The 19,349-nt window shown below is 41.1% G+C and overlaps 1 protein-coding gene across 1 annotated transcript in view; it reads left to right on the top strand.

Moving 5' to 3' along the window:
* The window catches only part of PPP1R12B (protein phosphatase 1 regulatory subunit 12B), a gene marked incomplete in the record, with an annotated part of 227,306 nt that overhangs the window by 118,353 nt on the left and 89,604 nt on the right, over nt 1-19,349 (top strand). Inside the window, 4 exon segments of the mRNA XM_006159146.2 lie at nt 8,264-8,467; nt 10,793-10,982; nt 11,069-11,181; nt 12,945-12,986. Coding sequence (XP_006159208.2) covers nt 8,264-8,467; nt 10,793-10,982; nt 11,069-11,181; nt 12,945-12,986 — 549 coding nt within the window.

Here is a 19,349-nt window from a genome sequence, read left to right on the forward strand (position 1 = left end):
CCCCCCAGAGACAAAAACCCCTCAAAAAAAAAAAAAAAAAAAAAAAACCATGCCAGGCTCATATGTACATGCTCCAAATCCTGATGGGATGGAGGAAAAAGGTTTGACTGTGCCCCATTGGGAGATGTTCTCTATATCTCTCTCTTTTTCTCTCTGGCAATAAAAATATAAAAACAGGGCCAGCTGGTATTCTGGTGGTTAAGGCAACTGGATCCCACATCCTTAGCTGAGTAGTTTGTGTCCTGAACCTGGCTGCTTCAGGAACATGCTAGGCATGTTTGCATGTGTGCCCAAAATCCCAAGAGGAAAATGAAGAAGGGATTGCATATGGTCATCCCCTGTGGGGGAGCAGTGATTTGTCACTTTCCTTCTCTTTCTCTCTTTCTCTTTCCAGCAAGCACACATGCCCTATAACAAAAAACTTAAATGAATAAATGAATAAATAAAAACATATTATAGCATGTGTCTGTTTCCTTTATTTTTAAGGCTGAATAACACTCCATTGTATGTATATACCGAATTTATTTATCCATTCATCTGTCAGACACTTGGATTGATTCCACCTTCTGACTATTGTGAATAATGTTGCTATGAGCCAAGGTATAAAAATGTATCTTCCTGGAGCCAGCAGGTAGTGTGGTGGTTAAGGGCACTGGACTCCCACATGGCCAACTGCAGTTCGAGTCCCAGACCTGGCAGCTTGCTTTCTCACTTTCTCTCTCTCGCTCGCTCTCTCACTCGCTCTGTTCCTCTCTAGTCAAATTAAAATAAATTAATTAATTAAATTAAATTCTAAAAATAGTATCTTCCAGACTTTACTTTCAATTCTTTTGAGTATATACTATACTCAAATGGAATTTACTAAATCATATGATAATTCTGTTTTTAATTTTGGGGGGAACTGCCATTCTGTATTTCATAGTAGCTATGTTGTTTTACATTCCTTTCAGCAGTGCACAAAGGTTCTTGTGAGAAATTCAGGGCTTGAAGGTAGGGTGTCGTGAAGCACTGAGAGAAGAGACGAGGAAAAGGTTAAGGCAGAGGGCTAAAGTTCTCTTGGAGCAGAAGCAAAACTGCACCAGAGCAGAGTCCGTTTATTCCAAATGAAATCAGATAAGCAGTGGGTGAGTTTACCTATAGAGAATAATGTACAAAATACATGACATTCTTTGTAGGTCGTATTCCTGGCACAAGGTCGATAGCTATCATTAACTTAGTATTTAGACAACATCTTGTAGCATGTCGTTCAACATCTTGAGACACCGCCCATAGATCTTCATCAAGTTGACCATGCAGTCCCTGCTTCTCTCCATCCAGGAATGGGGTTGCCTTAAACTCCCTCCTGCATTCTTCCCTTCTGTCTTTCTCTCAGGCCTGGGCTGGTTTCTATCTCCCAACATTTCCCCCTTTTTGTTTATGATGAATCTTACGTAGCGTTACTGTGTAGAGGGCGTCTCATTGGGCTGCATGAGCTGTGGCTCATCATCTGCGTTGCCAGACTATACATAAAAGAGGAAAAGAACAAAGTACTAGGATTAATAAAAATTCAAGAAGTGGACCCAAAAAATTTGAACTGTTTTAAAGGATTTGAACTGACTCAATCCATCAGCAATACTTTCAAGAATTTGAGAACCAGAAAGTTGTTGTAAATTATCTTTAAAAGCATTATAAATTTCACTTTGTATTGCTTGAACATCTAAGGTTAAATTACACTGGCCTAGTAAGTGTTTTGGATATTAATCCAAGGAAAATGAGTACAATGATAATGTAAAGGAGTTATATTACAAAAAGAAGAAACATTACATACAAAAAGAAGAAACATTCCTATCACATTTTAAAGCTAATTGTTTTTATAAGCTAACAAGTTGGTCTCCTAATAAAACTTCTTGCTTGTTGAAGATCTGCAGCTTCAGAGGCAAGATGACAATCAATCAATCAATCAGTCAATCAATCGCTGAGTGGTCCAAAACTGGTTAGAGTTCTCATGCCATTTCTGAACAAATTTGGCGGCCTGGGTTGTTCGATGCAGTGCAACACCAGCTGTAGGAGCTGCAGCAGTGATAGCAGTAAGTCCCATAATAGTAGCAATTAAAAGTCCAATAAATTGTTTAGTCCATTTAAGTATTCGACTTAAGGAGTCATTTATGATGTCCATCTCAGAGAATGTTACCATAGGCAGTGTATCTGAACTGGAAGCCAAATTCTGGTTCGAGCTTTTAAAACAATAGGTGTTTTCATATGATTGGTTAAGTGGAATTGAAGAATTAAGATATGTATAGAGAGTGCAATTAGAACAAGATACTAGAGATTCAAATTCATTCCAAGTAATAGGACCTTTTAAAAGAAGATATGGCAATCTGACACAAGCTTGAAGAAAAGGAGTATCATTAACTTGAAGATCAGAGTGATTATCTCTGGTATTTTTATGATCTGTGCCTGTCCAAGCATAAAGAGGGTGGAGGGCAGCGACAAATTTCTAAATTTGGTCCAAAAGGTAACAGAGCTTGGGGGAGACTTTCCGCCACCATGCTGAACAGTAGTGCCGTTAGCAGAGGTTCTGATAGATTGGGAGCAAGCATTTCATCTCAGATCTTGTAGTGAAGCTTTTAGATGAGCAGAACCCATAGGGTTCTAGTCTGTGACACTCCCATAGGAAGGATTAGCAGGTACACCTCCTGATTCACCTCGGCATGTTTCTCAAATTACCCAGCTTTGTCATTTAGAAACTGTCATGAACATGTATTTTATAAACAGGAAAAAACAATTTAACAAATTGTCCCAATGTAGAACAGAACAATCTTCTTAATAGAGTTAATCCAGATCTTTTATTTTTGTAAAATTTAAAGGCTGACAACAGAAATATTTAAACTTCGTGTTAGTCAAAGCATATTACCTTACTTAAAGATGATTTAGACATTGGGACCCTCAGATAGCGTAATGGCTCGGTCACTGAACTCCTATGTAGTCGACAACGGTTCGAGTCTCAGACCTGGTGGCTACCGTGCCCAAGATCCCGAGAGGAGAATGGAGGAGGAGCGATTGCAGTGTGGCCATCGCCCTGGGGGTGGGGGATTTCTCACTTTCTGTCACTGTCTCTCTCTCTTTCTGGCAAGCTCACACACCCTATAGCAAAAACCTCTCCAAAAAAAAAAAAAGGTGACTTAGACATTTTATGAACCCTTATTATTTTATTAGGCACAACTTTAAGATCTCAGATGATCTGAAAACTTACTTGTAAATACCCCATTTATAACTATTTAAATTTCCCTTAATTATTATTAATTGATTACTTACAAATACCAAAAGGAAGTCTAGTCATTAATTCATTTTTCCTGTTAGTTAAATATTTATCATGTAACATACACAACATAAGATGTAAATGCCAGATGTTTTATTAAACTAACCCCATTAAAACATACACAACATAAGATGTAAATGCCAGATAACCCCATGATATTGCCTGACTAATAGAATCTTGGGCAAAATATATGTTGGAAATCATGAAGATCTTCACTTCTTAACCCTTTTTATTCGTTTATTTTTATAATTATTTTTAAAATCATATTGGAAGCTGGCTATTTGTCAAAGATTTAGTCACATAAACTTGGAACGCTTTTAGATTAATTTGTATGAGCACTCTTATTTATTAACCAAATTGAATGGAATTCTGTAAGGACTTTTATTACATAGACACATGACATACAACACATAACATATATGAACATACACACACCAACAGAAAGTCTCATAATCTTTTGGAAAGTTCTTCATACTTTTTTTTTTCCTTAATAGAAGTTTGGAGCTTAAACCTTAGATACTTCTTACCTTAGGCTTTGTTAGAAAGAAGACAGTTTTTAAATGACCTTGAATACTTTTGGCAAACAAAGGATCTTTGGAACTAACAACTCCTGACATTTTAACCCCATAAAAGTGCAGGTCTTGAGTTTTTCTTGCATAGTATCTGCTCAAAAGCCAAAGAAACATGTTGAAATCCAGCCATTTATTTATCAGGACTGTCAGAAAAACAATTACGCAAATCAGTTTTAATCCGTTTAAGCTGAGTAAGAGAAAAGGGGTTTGTATCATAGGAGAATGAGGGATAGTACCAGTCTTAGCAGAAGTAGCATAAAAAGAATTAGAAGAAAATAGAGAAACCATCGGCTTTATAGAAGTTTGCTTATGTATTTTTTTTTTTTTATAATTTTCATATTGTGGAGCGTCAAGCTGTACGGGGTGTGAAACTGAGCCAGCAGCTGAATTCTTAGGAGGACGCTCTTTAGAAGACCTCCATTCTTTAGGTGGGGAGAGAATTTCTCTTTTGTAGGTGGTAGACTCTCTAACCCGGAAACTTCATTCTCCAGGGAATCTATCTGTTCTCTCTCTCTGTTTGATTCCAGCTTATTAGATGGAGTTTCTCCCCCAGATTCTGAAGTTAAAAAGATGAAATTACATAGGGACCATACAGGTAAAGGAACAGTTTCGCCTTGCTGATTAGCCCGCCTCAATGCTCGAATAACTACTTTCCACTGTTTATAAGTGAGAGCATTTTTTTTCAGAGGGAGTAAACCAATAGCAGTGTTTACTGATCAAATCAAAAAGTTCTTCAAAAGTAGTCTTTTTTACCTTACTCCTAGAGCTCTTGAGTAGAGTCTGTAATATTTGCATATAAGATTCATTCTTAGAAGTATTTCTCATCCTTACCCTGCACTGAACCCCAAAGGCCGAGTTACTGTGACTCAGGAATCCCTTCCGTCCTCTGACACTTGAAAAATGTTCTTTACTTCTTACAGCCCTTCCACTTTCATGTCCCCGTTCAGTCGCCAGATGTGAGAAATTCAGGGCTTGAAGGTAGGGTGTCACAAAGGACTGAGAAAAGAGAGGAGGAAAAGATTAAAGCAGGAGGCTAAAGCTCTCTTAGAGCAAAAGCAAAAATTGTGCCAGCGCGGAGCCCGTTGATTCCAAATTAAATCAGATAAGCAGTGGGTGAGTTTAGCTATAAGGAATAATGTACAATATACATGACTTTTTTTGTAGGTTATAATCCTGGCACAAGGTCGATAGCTATCATTAATTTAGTATTTAGACAGCATCTTGGCTTGTGGAATGTCGTTCAACATCTTGAGACACAGCTCATGCCTGGAGCTCCATCCGGTTGAGACACAGCCCATGCCTGGAGCTCCATCCAGTTGACCATGCAGTCACTGCGGCATTCCATCAGGGAATGAGGTTGCCTTCGACTCCCTCTTCCATTCTTTCCTTCTGGCCATCTCTCAGGTCTGGGCTGGTTTCTGTCTCCAACAGGTTCTAATATTCCCACCTCCTTGCCAGTCCTTTTTGTTTTCTGTTTTTGTTTTTTTTGCCAGCAGATATATATACTCACTGGAGAGAGACAGAGAGAGAGAGAGAAAGAGAGAGAGCACCTCCCAGGAGAGATGGCCACTCTACAATCCCTTCACCATTCTCTCAGGATTTCGAGCGTGCATGCACATGCACCTGGAGTGTTTTATAAGCGTGTCCAGGACTCAAACTGCATGCATGGCCACATGGGATTCAAGCTACCTTAGCCACCATGTCACCTACTCACCCTGTTTTTTTAGGTGTTTTTTTTGTTTTGTTTTTATAATAACCACCCTAATGGGTATGAAGTAGAAGATTAACTGTATTTTTGCTCATCATTCTTCCCAGGAGAGAGGAAATAATGAATCAAAATATATTTGTTGAATGTATAGATGAGTAGCAAGGAAATATAAGCTACTCGGGAATGATTTCAAGTTTGTTTATGAAGGGATGGGAAAAGATAGGGAAGTAGCTTGACGAGGACATAGAATTGATGATGAGAGAAACTGAGACACACAACTGTCTTGTAGGAAAGAATCAGTAGAGGAGTGCAGGTCCATGTTAGAACTTGAAGGTTTTTGAACTACTGAAACATACATAACTTTCGAGAAGATTTTTTAAAAAGATTTATGTATTAATTTTTTTGTTATTTTAAAAAATTTAACCAGAGAGACAGAGAGAGAAAGGGAAAATGAGAAGGCAAGCCTCAAGGTCCAGGACTTAAACCGCAGCTGGCCACGTGGGAATCCATTGCCTTAACCACCACACCACCTGCTGGCCCCAACTTTTGAGGAGGTTTTATTAGATTCTTACTGTTCTTCATGAGATTCTCAAAACAATTCCTTACTCCTCCCCCCAAAAAAAAATAACTATCTTGAAGGTAAAACTAAGCTCCTTTGCGTGTCATATGAGATCTTTTTGTTGGAGTTTTAGTTTGTTTAAATTTATTTCTTTCATTAAATAGAAAGACAAGACCTTAGTGGAGCCTAACACTAGAATCCTCTCCACCCCTTCCCAGCCAGCCAGGATCGTGGGCCCACACACCCAATGTGTGCAGGTTGAACTGGGAACTGAACCTGTGTTCTTTATGGACCCAGCATTGCTTGAGCAGTACGTTACTACTCTGCCACCGAATCTGCCCTCATGGGGTCTTTCGTTACCTAGCCTCTGCCTACACTCTTAAATCTGGCCATTTTCTTTCTCCACTCTGCCCGTTCAGCCTTCTAACTGTTGTGTGTGTGCGCTTCACCTTTGTGAGATTATCTACAGATTCCCGAATCATCTCGACCTCTCTTGTCTCTCTGCACAGTTCCTTCTACCTATCATGCCTCCCCCTCCTCATCTCCTCAAGCTCACTTGCTCGCTCGCTTGCTCTCTCTTTTTTTAACTCTTTAAAACCTGGTGCTAGGTGTACCTCTTCTGTATTCATTCTATGTCTCTCTCTTAATACTGACATTCTCTCACTATATTCATTGGTTTTCTTATGTCTTTTCCACTAGATTAGAAGGTTCTTAACAGGAATCATTTCATTTATCCTTATAATTCCAGTGCCTAAAGACACTTAATTCTTTAGTAAGAGAATTAATTAATTAATGGTCTAAAAAAGCAACTTGTGGATATGGTACCTTGTCCTAGTCCCTTCCGTGCTGCTAATGACAGAATACCTGCAACTGAGTAATTTATGAAGGGTCTTCAAAACGTTTATGAAGAATGTATATTATGAAAAAATACATGCACTTCAAAAATGTTTTTACACCGAAATAAACATGTACTCTAATTCTACTTTTCTACAAACTTTCTGAAGTCCTCTCTTATAAAGAACAGATCATTTATTCCGTACACTTCTGGAGGCTGGACAGTCCGATATTGAGGAGCCAGAATTTGGCAGAAGCATTCTTCTGCTTTAGACAGAAGGGCAAGAGAGAGTGCATGGGTGCAAGGGAGAGAGAGACCCTAGGAGAGTATCACAGAATCAGTAGTTTCACATTAACTGAGGAGAAGAGAAGGGGACCAAACTCATCCTTTCATCAGGAGCGGATCCCCATGGTAACCAGCCTCCTCCTGAGACAATAGCATTAATCCTTCCTGCGGGCAGAGCTGTCAAGGCCTAATCACCTCTTAAAGGTGTTGCATAGTGGATTAAGTTTCCAACACTTGCCTTTTGGGGGGCACATGTAAGCCATAGCTGTATATGATCAACTACCTTCCAGCTTTGGAACTTCTCTCCCAAGGATTTGAGCACTTAACTCCTTGAGTTGGAATCAGCTCATTCTCTCCCCAGCTCCTTTTCTCTGTTCTCTTGCAGATGTCTCATCATTTGCATTTCTTCTGTCCTGCTGCTTTGCGACCATGGTGGGGGCAGGAGGAGGGGGTATGAATGGTTAGAACATCTCTGTATAATATAGAGTTACTTGGGAAAGGATGTTAGAGAGAAGCTAGTCTAGGGTTTTGGTGTTGGGGTCATTGTCATTCTAGCCTGACTCTGAATTTTCCCCTTTTTTGAGCCTAGTTTTTCTTTTTATGAGTAAAATGAAGTTTTCCCAGTATCTGCTGTTCAGAGAATCTCTGTTGGTAACCATTTGATCTTGGGAGGGTAGGGAGATTTCAAATAAAGATGTCGAGAGCTGTTTGGTATGGAAGAAGTACATCCATAACAGGCAGACATCAATGTTGACCTATTTTCTGGAGATCAAATTGAAAAAGCTGAAGTATTACATTCAAAATGTACCTCGACCCAGCCCTGGGTTCTTTGCACACTGAGGTGCTTATTTTAAGCATGGATTGCTTGAAATGGCCTCATTATGCATTTGGGAGCTTCATTTGGGATTTACTAACTGTGAGATCTTTGGGGGAGTTCCCTGCTCACTCATCAAGAGTGATCCCACAGTTAACGTGAAACTGTCCTGATCTAGTGATACTCTCCTAGGGTGTTACCCTGACGGACCTTCAAGAAGCAGAAAGGACTTTCAGCCGGTCGAGGGCTGAGAGGCAAGCTCAAGAGCAGCTCAGTGAGAAGCCCCAAGACGCTGCAGGACTTGAAGGAAGCACTGAGGAGCATGAGTCCTCAGCAGCCCCAGCAAAGGAAGCCGGGGAGGACCAGCAACCCTGGGGCCGGAGTCCAAGTGAAGAGGTGAGCTCATTTTCCCTGGCATGCACTGTGCTAAAAGCAGGGTGATTCTTTTGGGGAATCTTTTCCTGACTGATAATTCAAGTATTGTATTCCACCTTGCAGTGGACAACTCATAGAAAGCACTGTTTCTAGCTGTTTGTAGTTGCAAATCTGTATAACTGAAAGACTAAGGTGTCCTTCTTTAAGTGACTGTATTTTACCTCTGAGAGTTAATTAATGCTTTTGAGTAAATGTCTTTCTGTTCTAAGAGAGATAAGAGTATAATGAAGCACAAATAAAAATATAAAGATTTTTGAGGGTTTACTTTATGCCAGACACTATTGTAAGTATTTCATATGCATTAATTCATTTAACCCTCAAAACAACTCTCAGAGGTAGATAATACTCTTCATATTTTATGTTTGAGAAAATAGTGTCACAGGTCAAGTAACTTGCCCAGCATTTCACATAGCTAAGAAGTAGTTCAGTGGGCCTCCCCACAGCCTAATGGTTAAGGGAACTGAATTTCGTGTGGCAGACCTCACAGTTCAGATCCCAGCCCTGGCAGCTCAAGACACATGTCAGATGCTTGTGCATGTCTACCCAACATCATGACGAAATGTAGGAGAAGGTATGACCACACCCCACTGGGAGGTTGCCCCCCCACTTCCATCCTCTGAGGGGAAAAAAATAGTTAAGCAAGATTTGGACGTAGTCAGTCCGACTGCACAGCCTGCACCCTTAACTGCTAGTGTATCGTTCTCCAAACTCCTGCAAACCTCAGAGCTTACAGAGCAACCCTGGGCATCCTTGTTAGGGCAGACATTTGATTTCTGTTCCACTCCTCCACTAGAGGGACTTGAGGGAAGCACTGAGGAGCATGAGCCCTCAGCAGCCCCAGCAAAGAACCTGGGGAGGGCCAGCAGCCTGGGAGGGCCAGCAGATGAAGAGGTGAGCTCATTTTCACTGGCACACACTGTGCTAAAAGGGCAAGCGTCACTCCTAGTTATAAGACGATTCCAGTCACAACTGTCCTCTCTGTGTATTACCATTACCACTCCTTTTTATTATCAAAGGTGTCCCGGTTTGAACTGATAAAGTTTATGATCACGATAGTCAAATGGAAAGGAATCCCCTTTTTACTCTCTGAATAGCTACCTTACATTAAGATTCTGTTGTGTATTTTATTTGTTTTAAGCCACTACTTCTTGAGTATTTATTACCAAGTGTTGTTATAAGCACCTAATTCACATTATTTCATTTAATCCTCGCAATCCTCTCTGAGGAATGTATGATCCCTGTTTTGTAGATCAGAAGGCTGAGGCCCAGATATATTAAGTAACTTACTCAAGGCCACTCAGCTAGTAAATTAGAAGTTGAACCACATTTTTTAAAATTCCAAAGCTTGCTGTACTTTATTGCTTCTGTTTCTATAATTTGTAAACTAAGAAAGATTGTGTAAACTTACAAACTTAATGTGTAGTAAAAATTTACCTGTCTCTGCTTTTTCAGTAAACCAAGTGAAGGTTTATTGTCAGGCTCTTCTGTCCTAACTCTCAAGGAGGAAAATATTCCAAGGGGAAAATGGAAATGTTTTTTAAAATTTCAATGAGCCAGGTTGTGGAAGTTTAGTAGAATATTCAGTAATTAGTAGCATGTCCAGATTGGTTTGTCCTCAGATGACTTCTACATTCTGCTTCTTTATATTCCCAAGCTTTTTATTTTCCCATATAAACCATGCTTTTCAGTACTCTATCTTAAAAAGGCCATTATTTTTTCCATTTCATTCCAATATCAGATACACTTTTGTTACTGTGGTTGATGCTTTCGGATGTCCTTCAGCAGTTTAGGAATAATTTGCCTGGACTGCTAGGCATGTGTTGGTACTTGCACAGTAGGGGTCTAGAAGATGTTTTCTTCTGGCTAATTAACTACTTTAGTCAACTCAGTAGCTGTCTGTCTACTTAAATCTATTTTATTCATGATAGAGAGCACACATGTGCGTACATGAGAGAGTCAGAGAGACAGGCAGCACCCTTAACAGGATCTTGTCACACCGCATCTCCTTCCCCCAGCCTTCCAGCTTGTCAGGATCTTGGGCAGCCGTGTACACGCTGCATGTTTCATGTGGACCAGAGGCCCGATTCCGCCATGGGCCATGTGGTTTCCAGTGCTACAGCTCAGCAGACCACTACCTGTGCCTTGGAGGCTGGGCCTCAATAGCTACTTATTGAGCAGCAGCTACAAATAACTCTCTTACTATGGAAAATCCCATTTTGAATAAACCTATTCATTTTCTTTGGGGGGGTCTGACCTCTGACATCTCATCCTGTGGATTATTTCCAGCCTGTCTATCGTCGCCTGAGGTGTCCAGCTCAGCCAGACAAACCCACCACACCTGTGTCTCCTTCTGCATCAAGACCCTCACTATATACCAGCTCACATCTGCTGTGGACAAGTAGACCTTCAGTCCCCACTTCTGAGAGTTCAGAGACCACCACAGACACCACAGCCGCAAAGGACATGGACAAAAACGGTACGTAGGGCTTCGAAAATGCAAGCTGCTTCCCAGTGCACATGATCCAAATTCTTAAGATCCATACTTTGTTTTCCTGTGGCCAGAGAGTGAAGAAGCAGATTTGGAGGATCAGTCCTCTAATAGGCTGTCCATCCGAGAGAGGAGGCGGCCCAAGGAACGGCGAAGAGGCACGGGCATCAACTTCTGGACAAAGGATGTAAGTGGATTGGTCTCTGTGGGCATTTCATGGTACCCTTTGCTGCCGTCTTCTCTGTTGAGTTCAGAAAGAGGAGTCCCACATGGTGCCGTGCATCTTGCAGGTTGTCAAGAAGTATTACATGGGGCCAGCAGATTGTGTAATGGCACGTCGTTGGACTCCCACATAGTCAACTACAATTTGAGTCCTAAACCCTGTGGCTTAAAACTCATGCCAGCCACGTGTGCGTATGTGCCCAAAATCCTAAGAGGAGAATGGAGGAGAAGGGATTGCAGTGTGGCCTTCCCCCGGGGTGTGATTTTTCGCGTTCTATCTCTCTCTGTCTCTGGTGAGCACATGTATCCTAGAGCAAAAATATCTCTCTAAAAAAAAAAATAAAACTGTTACAGATGAAAAGAGACAAAGGCTCAACTAGTGTGGGACTCGTCTGGCATGTTCTTGCCAGTTGCCAGTGCCAAGAACAGTGCTAAGTACGCAGTAGACACTTAGTAAATAATTTACAGTAACCATATAAATAAATATGACAAGTAAATAAACTTGTCAGGTTTTTTTTTTAATAATTTTTATTTAATTTTATAATTTATTCATTTATTTGTTTGTTTGTTTTAATTTTAATCTGACCAGAGAGAGAGAAAGTGAGAAAACAAGCCACCAGGTCCAAGACTCGAACCATAGTGGGCCATGTGGAAGTGTCCAGCTCTTTAACCACCTCACCACCTGCTGGTCCCAAGCTTGCCAGGTTTTAACAGTACTCTTAATAGTCCCTGAAAGTCATATAGTTAAATTAACAATATTGCAATACCTTATATAAGCAGAGGTCCCAACTAAATACTTTAGAAGAGACATAAAAATTTCAAGGAAGTTAAAATCTGTAAGTAACATAAGTTCATTTGACTCAGTTTTTCTCTTTTGGAAGAAAAAAAGGAACAAATAACGTAAAACAGATTAACATTGGCTTTAAAATGAGCAATAGGTGCTCCAGTGCTTGCACACTGCAAATATCTATTTCAGTGCTTTAATTCACCCTCTTTCATATCTTGCTCTATAGCCTTCTCATTCAACCTTAGTACTGGTATTTTAAATATCAAGTGATCAATAACTTGAACAAGAGGTCTCTTGATTACCAGTAACTCATTTGAAAATTATGTATACCATTTTGTGAGACAAGAAATGAGACAGAAATAGTCATCTTTTAGAAACTTTTCATTTTAAAGTGCTAGACTCCCACATAGCTGACCACAGTTCATGTCCTGGAACTGGCAGCTTAAAAATCACACCAGGGACATGTGCATGCATGTCTAAAATCCCAGGAGGAGAAGGGATAGGATCACAGATGGCCCTTCTCCTCCATTAGGAGGTGATTTTTCACTGTCCCTCTCATTGTCTCTGGCAAGTGCTGGCAGCCTATGGCAGAAACCTTTAAAAAAAAAAAAAGGGGGGAAAGAAAATAAGAATTCATTAGATAAACTATCATATTGTTATGGGACCAAAAAGGTAAAATTGACAGAGAGGAAATCAAGTCTGTTTTTCTGAAGGATGCCCCTCTCCAGCTATGGTTGATGAGACATTTTGACTAGAGGTGACGTTCCTAATTTGCCTTGTGTGTTGGTTGTTAAAAGCAGCAATGACAGAGCATCACTTGGCAGACAACTCTCATAGCCTGTGTTCAAAATGACAGGATGTAATTGATGAGAACTGACCTTGTTACTTTCTAGATATCTGTGAGAGTGATCCTCTTATTTTTCTTCCTCTTTCCTTTCCAGGAAGATGAAACCGATGGCTCTGAAGAGGTCAAAGAAACACTGGTAAGTGACAAGTCAGTGAAGCATGTTCCTTTAGGGCTCAGCCTCACTCCTGTGTATACAGTTTGAATAGAAGAGAGAAGGCCCTTTGCAGATTTGGGTTGAGAGGGAGTCTGGAAATAGCTGTTCCCAGAGATGCGGCAGGGGTTGGCTGGTGGTACTATTATGTATTCTCATGTGGTGTAACAATGCCCAGGCTCTTGAACAAGTTTCCCACATTTTTCTATGCCTGCTGCCCACCTTTAATACAGGTGAAGGCTCTTTGTTTTTTTCCTCTAGTGGTAAATTATTGGATTGTATAAAGTGCTTTGAAATCTTTTAGAAGAAAAGTGAGGTGATACCCTTTCTCTTATGGATCTACACTTCTAGAGAAAAACATAAATGTGGAGAAAGTAAAATATCAGACAGTCCATATTCATGTACTTGACTTTGAAATAGGGTGAAATCTTGGCTTCTAATAGTATGCTGACCTCTTAAGGCCTGACTTCTAGCTCTTCTCTGTAAAGAAAGGCCTTCAGCTTTCCTGAAGGTATTCCAGGCTCCCTATAAGGCATTCATCAATGACAGAAGCTGGTGGCTTTCTTTTTAGTTCTGTTTTGCAGGAAGGAAGGAATTTGTTTATAACTGAATTAATTGAAATACACATGCATTTCTATTGGAAATTATGTTTAAAAAATTCTTTTTATAGTTTGTTGGAGGTGTGTTCTCAAAATAGGTTTAATAACTCATTACTGAAAATTGACAACTAACTCATTTTTAGCAGAAGAGATAGAAATGATATCTTGTTGCTGATCTGCCTATGTTTTAGTCAAGATCCCAAACAATTGATAATAGCCTTTCAAAAGCAATGTCCTTAATGACTAATGGTGACATAGGTGAGAATTACCTACTGGGACTCCCTCAAAAGCAATGAGCTGTGTCATGTGTAAACAACCCATGGAGTTTCTTTGGGGCAGAAGTCTGTGTGTGTGTGTGTGTGTATGCACAAATAACACACTTAGCTTCTTTAAAGGGCTTGGAAAGGCTTTTGGAGACTTGAGGAGTAAACATAGGAAAGTTCCTTTGGGGAATTATGAGATACCTAAACAGAAAATCTGAGTAATAGATTATAGAGCCTTGAAATGGACCATAATCCCTGAGGGATCTAGAGGCCGTTTAAATCCATAAATGGAATTACAACAGGGAAGGTTTTGTTGTCATAGAATGTCTTTTGTCAGTGAAAATCTTTGTGTCTGTTTTCTAAACTACTTGGCACTTGAAAATCCTAGCCTAGAGCACCAAATAAGAAAAATTAAGATGGTTTTGATGCCGTACTTCCCAGAGAATTTCATTTTAGGGCTATTGACTTAGAATTACAGGAAACTCTTTATGGTTGGTAAGGAAAAGCAGAGACTATGAGGTTTTGCGTGAAAATCATTTGTCAGACTGAAAAATATTCCATTCATCCAGTCGCTTGAGGCATTTACCAGTGTTTACCATGTGTCAACTAGAGGCCAGTGAGAATCCGAGGGAAGCATAGACAGCCTATTATTTCTGCACCAGTAACTGAATGTGTTCAGGGTAGCCAGAGTTACGAGCATGGTCCAGGGGCTGGTATATGGCACCACCAGCGTGCCGAAGGGAAGGCCAATAATGGTGGGTTTGCACGGGGTGAGGCATCCTTCTGTGAAAGTCTTACATTGCTTGCTTCATAACTCCAAGTTTATTTCGGTGAAACTCTGTTTTTCTCCTCAGGCACTCTCTTCTCGAGCTAGCAGGCCTAGCCATGGCCTGGTGTGAATTGCTACAGTTTTACTCTAGGATCCTAGGACCACTCTGTCTCCCCCACCTCTGTGTCCGTCCATTGGCGGCAGAGCTGACTCAGGGCTGTGGCAGCAGATGGGCTGGGCGTTCTGTCCACATGGCACTGCTGGTGCATCTGCATGTGTGTTTTGGAGAAGCCAGGACAGTTCTTCCTTTGGTTGGTTTTGGTTCAGCAAAACTGTATCTGCCGTTGACATCACACTAGCTCCCTTCTTTCTCCTAGCCTGCTCCGTAAGAGTTGTAATACCTGTTTATTTGTTTTTTTTTTTAACATTAACTTTCTGAACCAGAGGATGACGTACTGGTTACGTCACTGGACTCCTGCGTGGTCGACTATGGTTCAAGTCCCAGACCCACGCCAGGCACGTGTGTGTGAGTGCCCAAGATCCCAGGAGGAGAATAGAAGAGAAGGGATTGTGGTGTGACTATCCCCCTTAGGGAGTGATTTGTCACTCTCTGCCTCTATGTTTCTGTCTCTCTGGTGAGTGCACACGCCCTATAACAAAAATCTGTCTTAAAAAAAAAAAAACATGAAGTTAACTCTCCCCAAGACTCTGACATCTTTTGTTGTTTTGTTTTGTTTTCAAATGGTGTGTGTGCTCACCAGAGATTGGGGGTGGGGGGGGCAGAAAAAGCACCCCCCAGTGGGGCATGGTCATACCATGATCCCTTTTCCTCCATTTTTTCAGCCTGTCAGGAGTTTGGGCACAGATGCACAGGTGCCTGGTGTGTTTTTCAAGCTGCCAGGGTCAAGATTCAGACCACAGTTGACCATGTGGGATCCGCTGTCTTAACCACTAGGCTACAGAGCTAGTCTCACATCTGTTTGCTTGTTTGTTTTTAAGTGAGATATGATTTATAATCAATAAAATTCATATATTTTAAAATGTGCTATTTGATAGGAGAATGGAAGAGAAGGGGTTGTGGTATGACTATCCCCTCAGAGGGTGATTTCTTCCTTTATTGCTCTCTCATCCTCTCCCCCCTCCCTTTCCCAGGGGAACACACATGCCCTATAGCAAAAACTAAAAAATGAAAAAAGTACTGTTTGGTGAGTTTTGACAGCTTGTATACTCCAGTATAACCGTCACCCAAATCGAAAGGTGTGTCTTTGTCATCACTTCAGGAAGTTCCTTTGTGTCTCTTTCCAGTCAACTCCGTGTCTTCAGGTGACAACCACTCTTTTGATTTCTGTCACCACAGATCAGTATTGCCTGTTCTTGAATATCATATTAATGGAATCATCCTGTAGTAATACTTCACTTTATGAATAGAAAGAAACTTCAAGGTTATTCTCTTTGTCTTTTGTCCCCAATTAGAGCTAAAACGATTCCAAATCTGTATGGATTTTTTTCCGTTCTTAAAAATTTTGAAAGAAGATTATTTGACTTCTCACCCATACATCAATGACAGTAGAATAGTTAAGAAGGCCTTTCTAGGGCTGGCAGGTGGCGTGGTGGTTAAAGAAACTGGACTTCCACATGGATGACCATGGCTCGAGTCCTGGACCTGGTGACTTGCTTGCTCTCTCTCTCTCTGATCAAAACTGGAAAATAATAATAATAAATAAAGTTAAATAAAATAATTTTGTTAAATAAAAAGGACTTTCTACTTTTTAACTGAATATATAGAACATGTGATAGAGACACTAGTCATTCATTGCTATGCTGGTGACATAGAACAAAGGAACCTGCTTAGAAGGGTGGGGACGTTGGTGGTTAAGGTGGCTGGACCCCACATGGACAACTGTGAGGTTTGGGTCCCAGACTGAGCAGCTTGGAAAACACACTGGGCATGTGTGTGTATGTGCCCAAAACCCCAAGAGGAGAATGGTGGAGAAGGGATTGCAGTGTGGCCATCCCCCCAGGGGATGATTTTTCGGTTTCTGTCTCTCACTGGCAAGCACATACACCCTGTAGCAAAAACTAAACAAATTTTAAAAACCATCCCTGTTAGTAAAGCTCTGAACCAGTGAGACTGACGGTGGATATATCATTTGACACCTTAGCATCTCCTTCACAGATGTGTTTAAAACAATTCCACTTCATCATCCACATTAGGGATATGTCAGAATAGTCTCCAGAAATCTCAATATATTCTTTATCGTGCCAAGTGGAAAAGAGGGTTATTCCAGTAATACCTGAAAATGCTTCTCTCTCTCTCTCTCTCTCTCTCTATATATATATATATATATATATATATTTTAATCCCTTCTCCTCCATTCTCCTCTCAGGATCTTGGGCATGCACGCACACGCACCCGGCGTGAGTTTTAAGCCACCAGGTCCGGGACGCGAACCACGGTCGACTACGTGGGAGTCCAGCGACATAGCCATTACGCTAACTGCTGGTTCCCAAAATTCTTCTATATTTAAGAGTGTGTTTCATGTTTTCTTTTTTTCTTAGGTTCATGTTTTCTTTGTATATTTATTCATCTTTTTATTTGTTGTGATTTTAAAACGCTGGGTCTAGGGCTCAAACTCCAGTTGGCCATGTGGGAATCTAACACCTTACCCACCATGCCACCTGCTGGCCCCAAGTTTATGTTTTTTTGTTTTGTTTTAAAACAGTAGTAATCGCATAGAGTGTTTGCTCTGGAAGGCACACATAGGTACACCATAGAAGATGATAGCAGTTTGGATTCTTTATGTATCTGTTAGTTTATTTTGCTCATGATAGAGCACCTATGTACACATGAGGGAGAGAGAAAAGTGCCTCTCATGGGGTTCGGTCGCATCACAGTCCCCTTCCTCCCATCATCCATCCTGTCAGGATCCTGGGCACGTGTGCATTCACCGGGCGTGCTTTCAGGTGGGCTGGGCCCAGGACCCTACCTGTGGTCAGCATGTGGCTTCCATTCCATAGTCCCCTACACTACCCACCGTGCCCACAGAGGCTAGCCCCTGTTTTCATTCCAGCTGCATCTTTGGCCTGCATTGAATTTCTTTTGCTTTACATTGAGTTCAAGCTACTGCCTTCTTGTGCTTCCCCGCATTTGCTCCTCTGAGACAGGCTGTCTCCTGAGCCAGTCCTGTTGTACAATTGGATTTATCACTAGAGGGCACAAGTGGTCAACAGAAGAGACGTTGAACAAGCAGAGTAGAGGCCTAATGAAACTAAGAAGACAAATTGCTTTTGTTTTAAAGTAATTGTTTAAGAACCCAGTTCAGCTTGCCTTCTCACTTTTGGTGCCATAGAATCAGAAGGGAATTTAGAAACAGCTTGGGGTAGGGGCCTCATTTACAGTTAAGAACACTGAGGCCCTGAAAAGTTAAGAATTATTTGGGGACATGAAGTCTCTGTTAGGGGAATACCCTACGTCAGGGAATCTTTATATTTGACTGTAGTGAAGTGGACTTGAAATTAGGCCTTATGTTTTTTGCCATCCCCATTCACCCATTTGGTTTTTTTACTCAGCAGGCTACATGTTCGAACTGGCTTGCTAGTAGCATCTCATCTCCTGGGGTGAAGGACCGTGTCTTCTTGAAGGACAACTTAAAAGCCTTCTCAGAGTATCAAGATTGAGTGGGTAGAGCGTCAGCACTCTTCTGCTGTTCTTGACTAGGTGGGTAGTTATGTCTGTCAGGAAGTACAGAATTTCCATACTTTTTATTAGGAAAATGCTTTTTCTCCCCCTAAAATTCCTGTTACTTGTAGCTAAATCAGATGGCGTTCAATCCGAACGAAATCACTGAATCTTACCCTCAGAGTTAGCCCCGTAGCTGTCCTAGTCCAGAATGGAACCAGTAGGCCTGGATAAGTAATCATCCCTCAAAACACTAAAGGGGAGACATTATTAAGGAGTTAATTCGTAGATTCCAAAGCACCTGTCCTAGGTGACTGTGGTGTGCTAGTGGAGAGATCTGTTGGTAAAGTGTTCTAAAGGCGGTAAGCCATTAAATGTCAGGAATTAAAACTGAATACAAGAAAGAACACATCTGAAATTTGCTCTCAAAGCTTGATTTTGAACTAAATTTCAAGAGAAAATAAATGCCCAGAATGTGTCTTAATACCGAAAGCGATAAAATGCGTTTCCACTTCGTCCTGCCTGCCTTTTATACGCATCTTCCCATTTACTCATTCAAGCGCTTTTAAGTGCCAATTATAGTCAGGCACTTTTCTAGATTCTGGGGGTGCAGCAAGAGCCAAAAGCCCTGTTCTTGTGGAAATCACATTCTGGTGAGAGAGACCGACAAGTAAAATGTGCAGTGAATAGTACGTTAAAGGCGACAAGTGCAATGAGAAAAGCCGTACAGAGTAGGAAACCTGTTAGAAGTGCCGGTGTGGATAGGAGGTTGGCCTTGAGGCAGGGGGCACCAGGCATGCTTGAGGACAGCTGAACAAACCAGTGTGGCTAGAGCATAATGAGAAGAGGGCCCGGCACAGACTGAGAAGTCTTTCACAGAGCTTTGGCATTTGGCATGAGGGAGTGGGCAGCCGGCCGTCAGAGTTTTGAGCAGAAGAATGACTCAGTTACGTATGTATGTATGTCTGTGTGTGTGTGGTTGTTTTTCATTTTACCAGAGAATATGTGTACTATATCAGAGAGAGACGAAGCGTGAGA

The sequence above is a fragment of the Tupaia chinensis genome, unplaced genomic scaffold (genome assembly GCF_000334495.1).
Source record: "Tupaia chinensis unplaced genomic scaffold, TupChi_1.0 Scaffold000627_1, whole genome shotgun sequence".
Taxonomy (NCBI): Eukaryota; Metazoa; Chordata; class Mammalia; order Scandentia; family Tupaiidae; genus Tupaia; species Tupaia belangeri.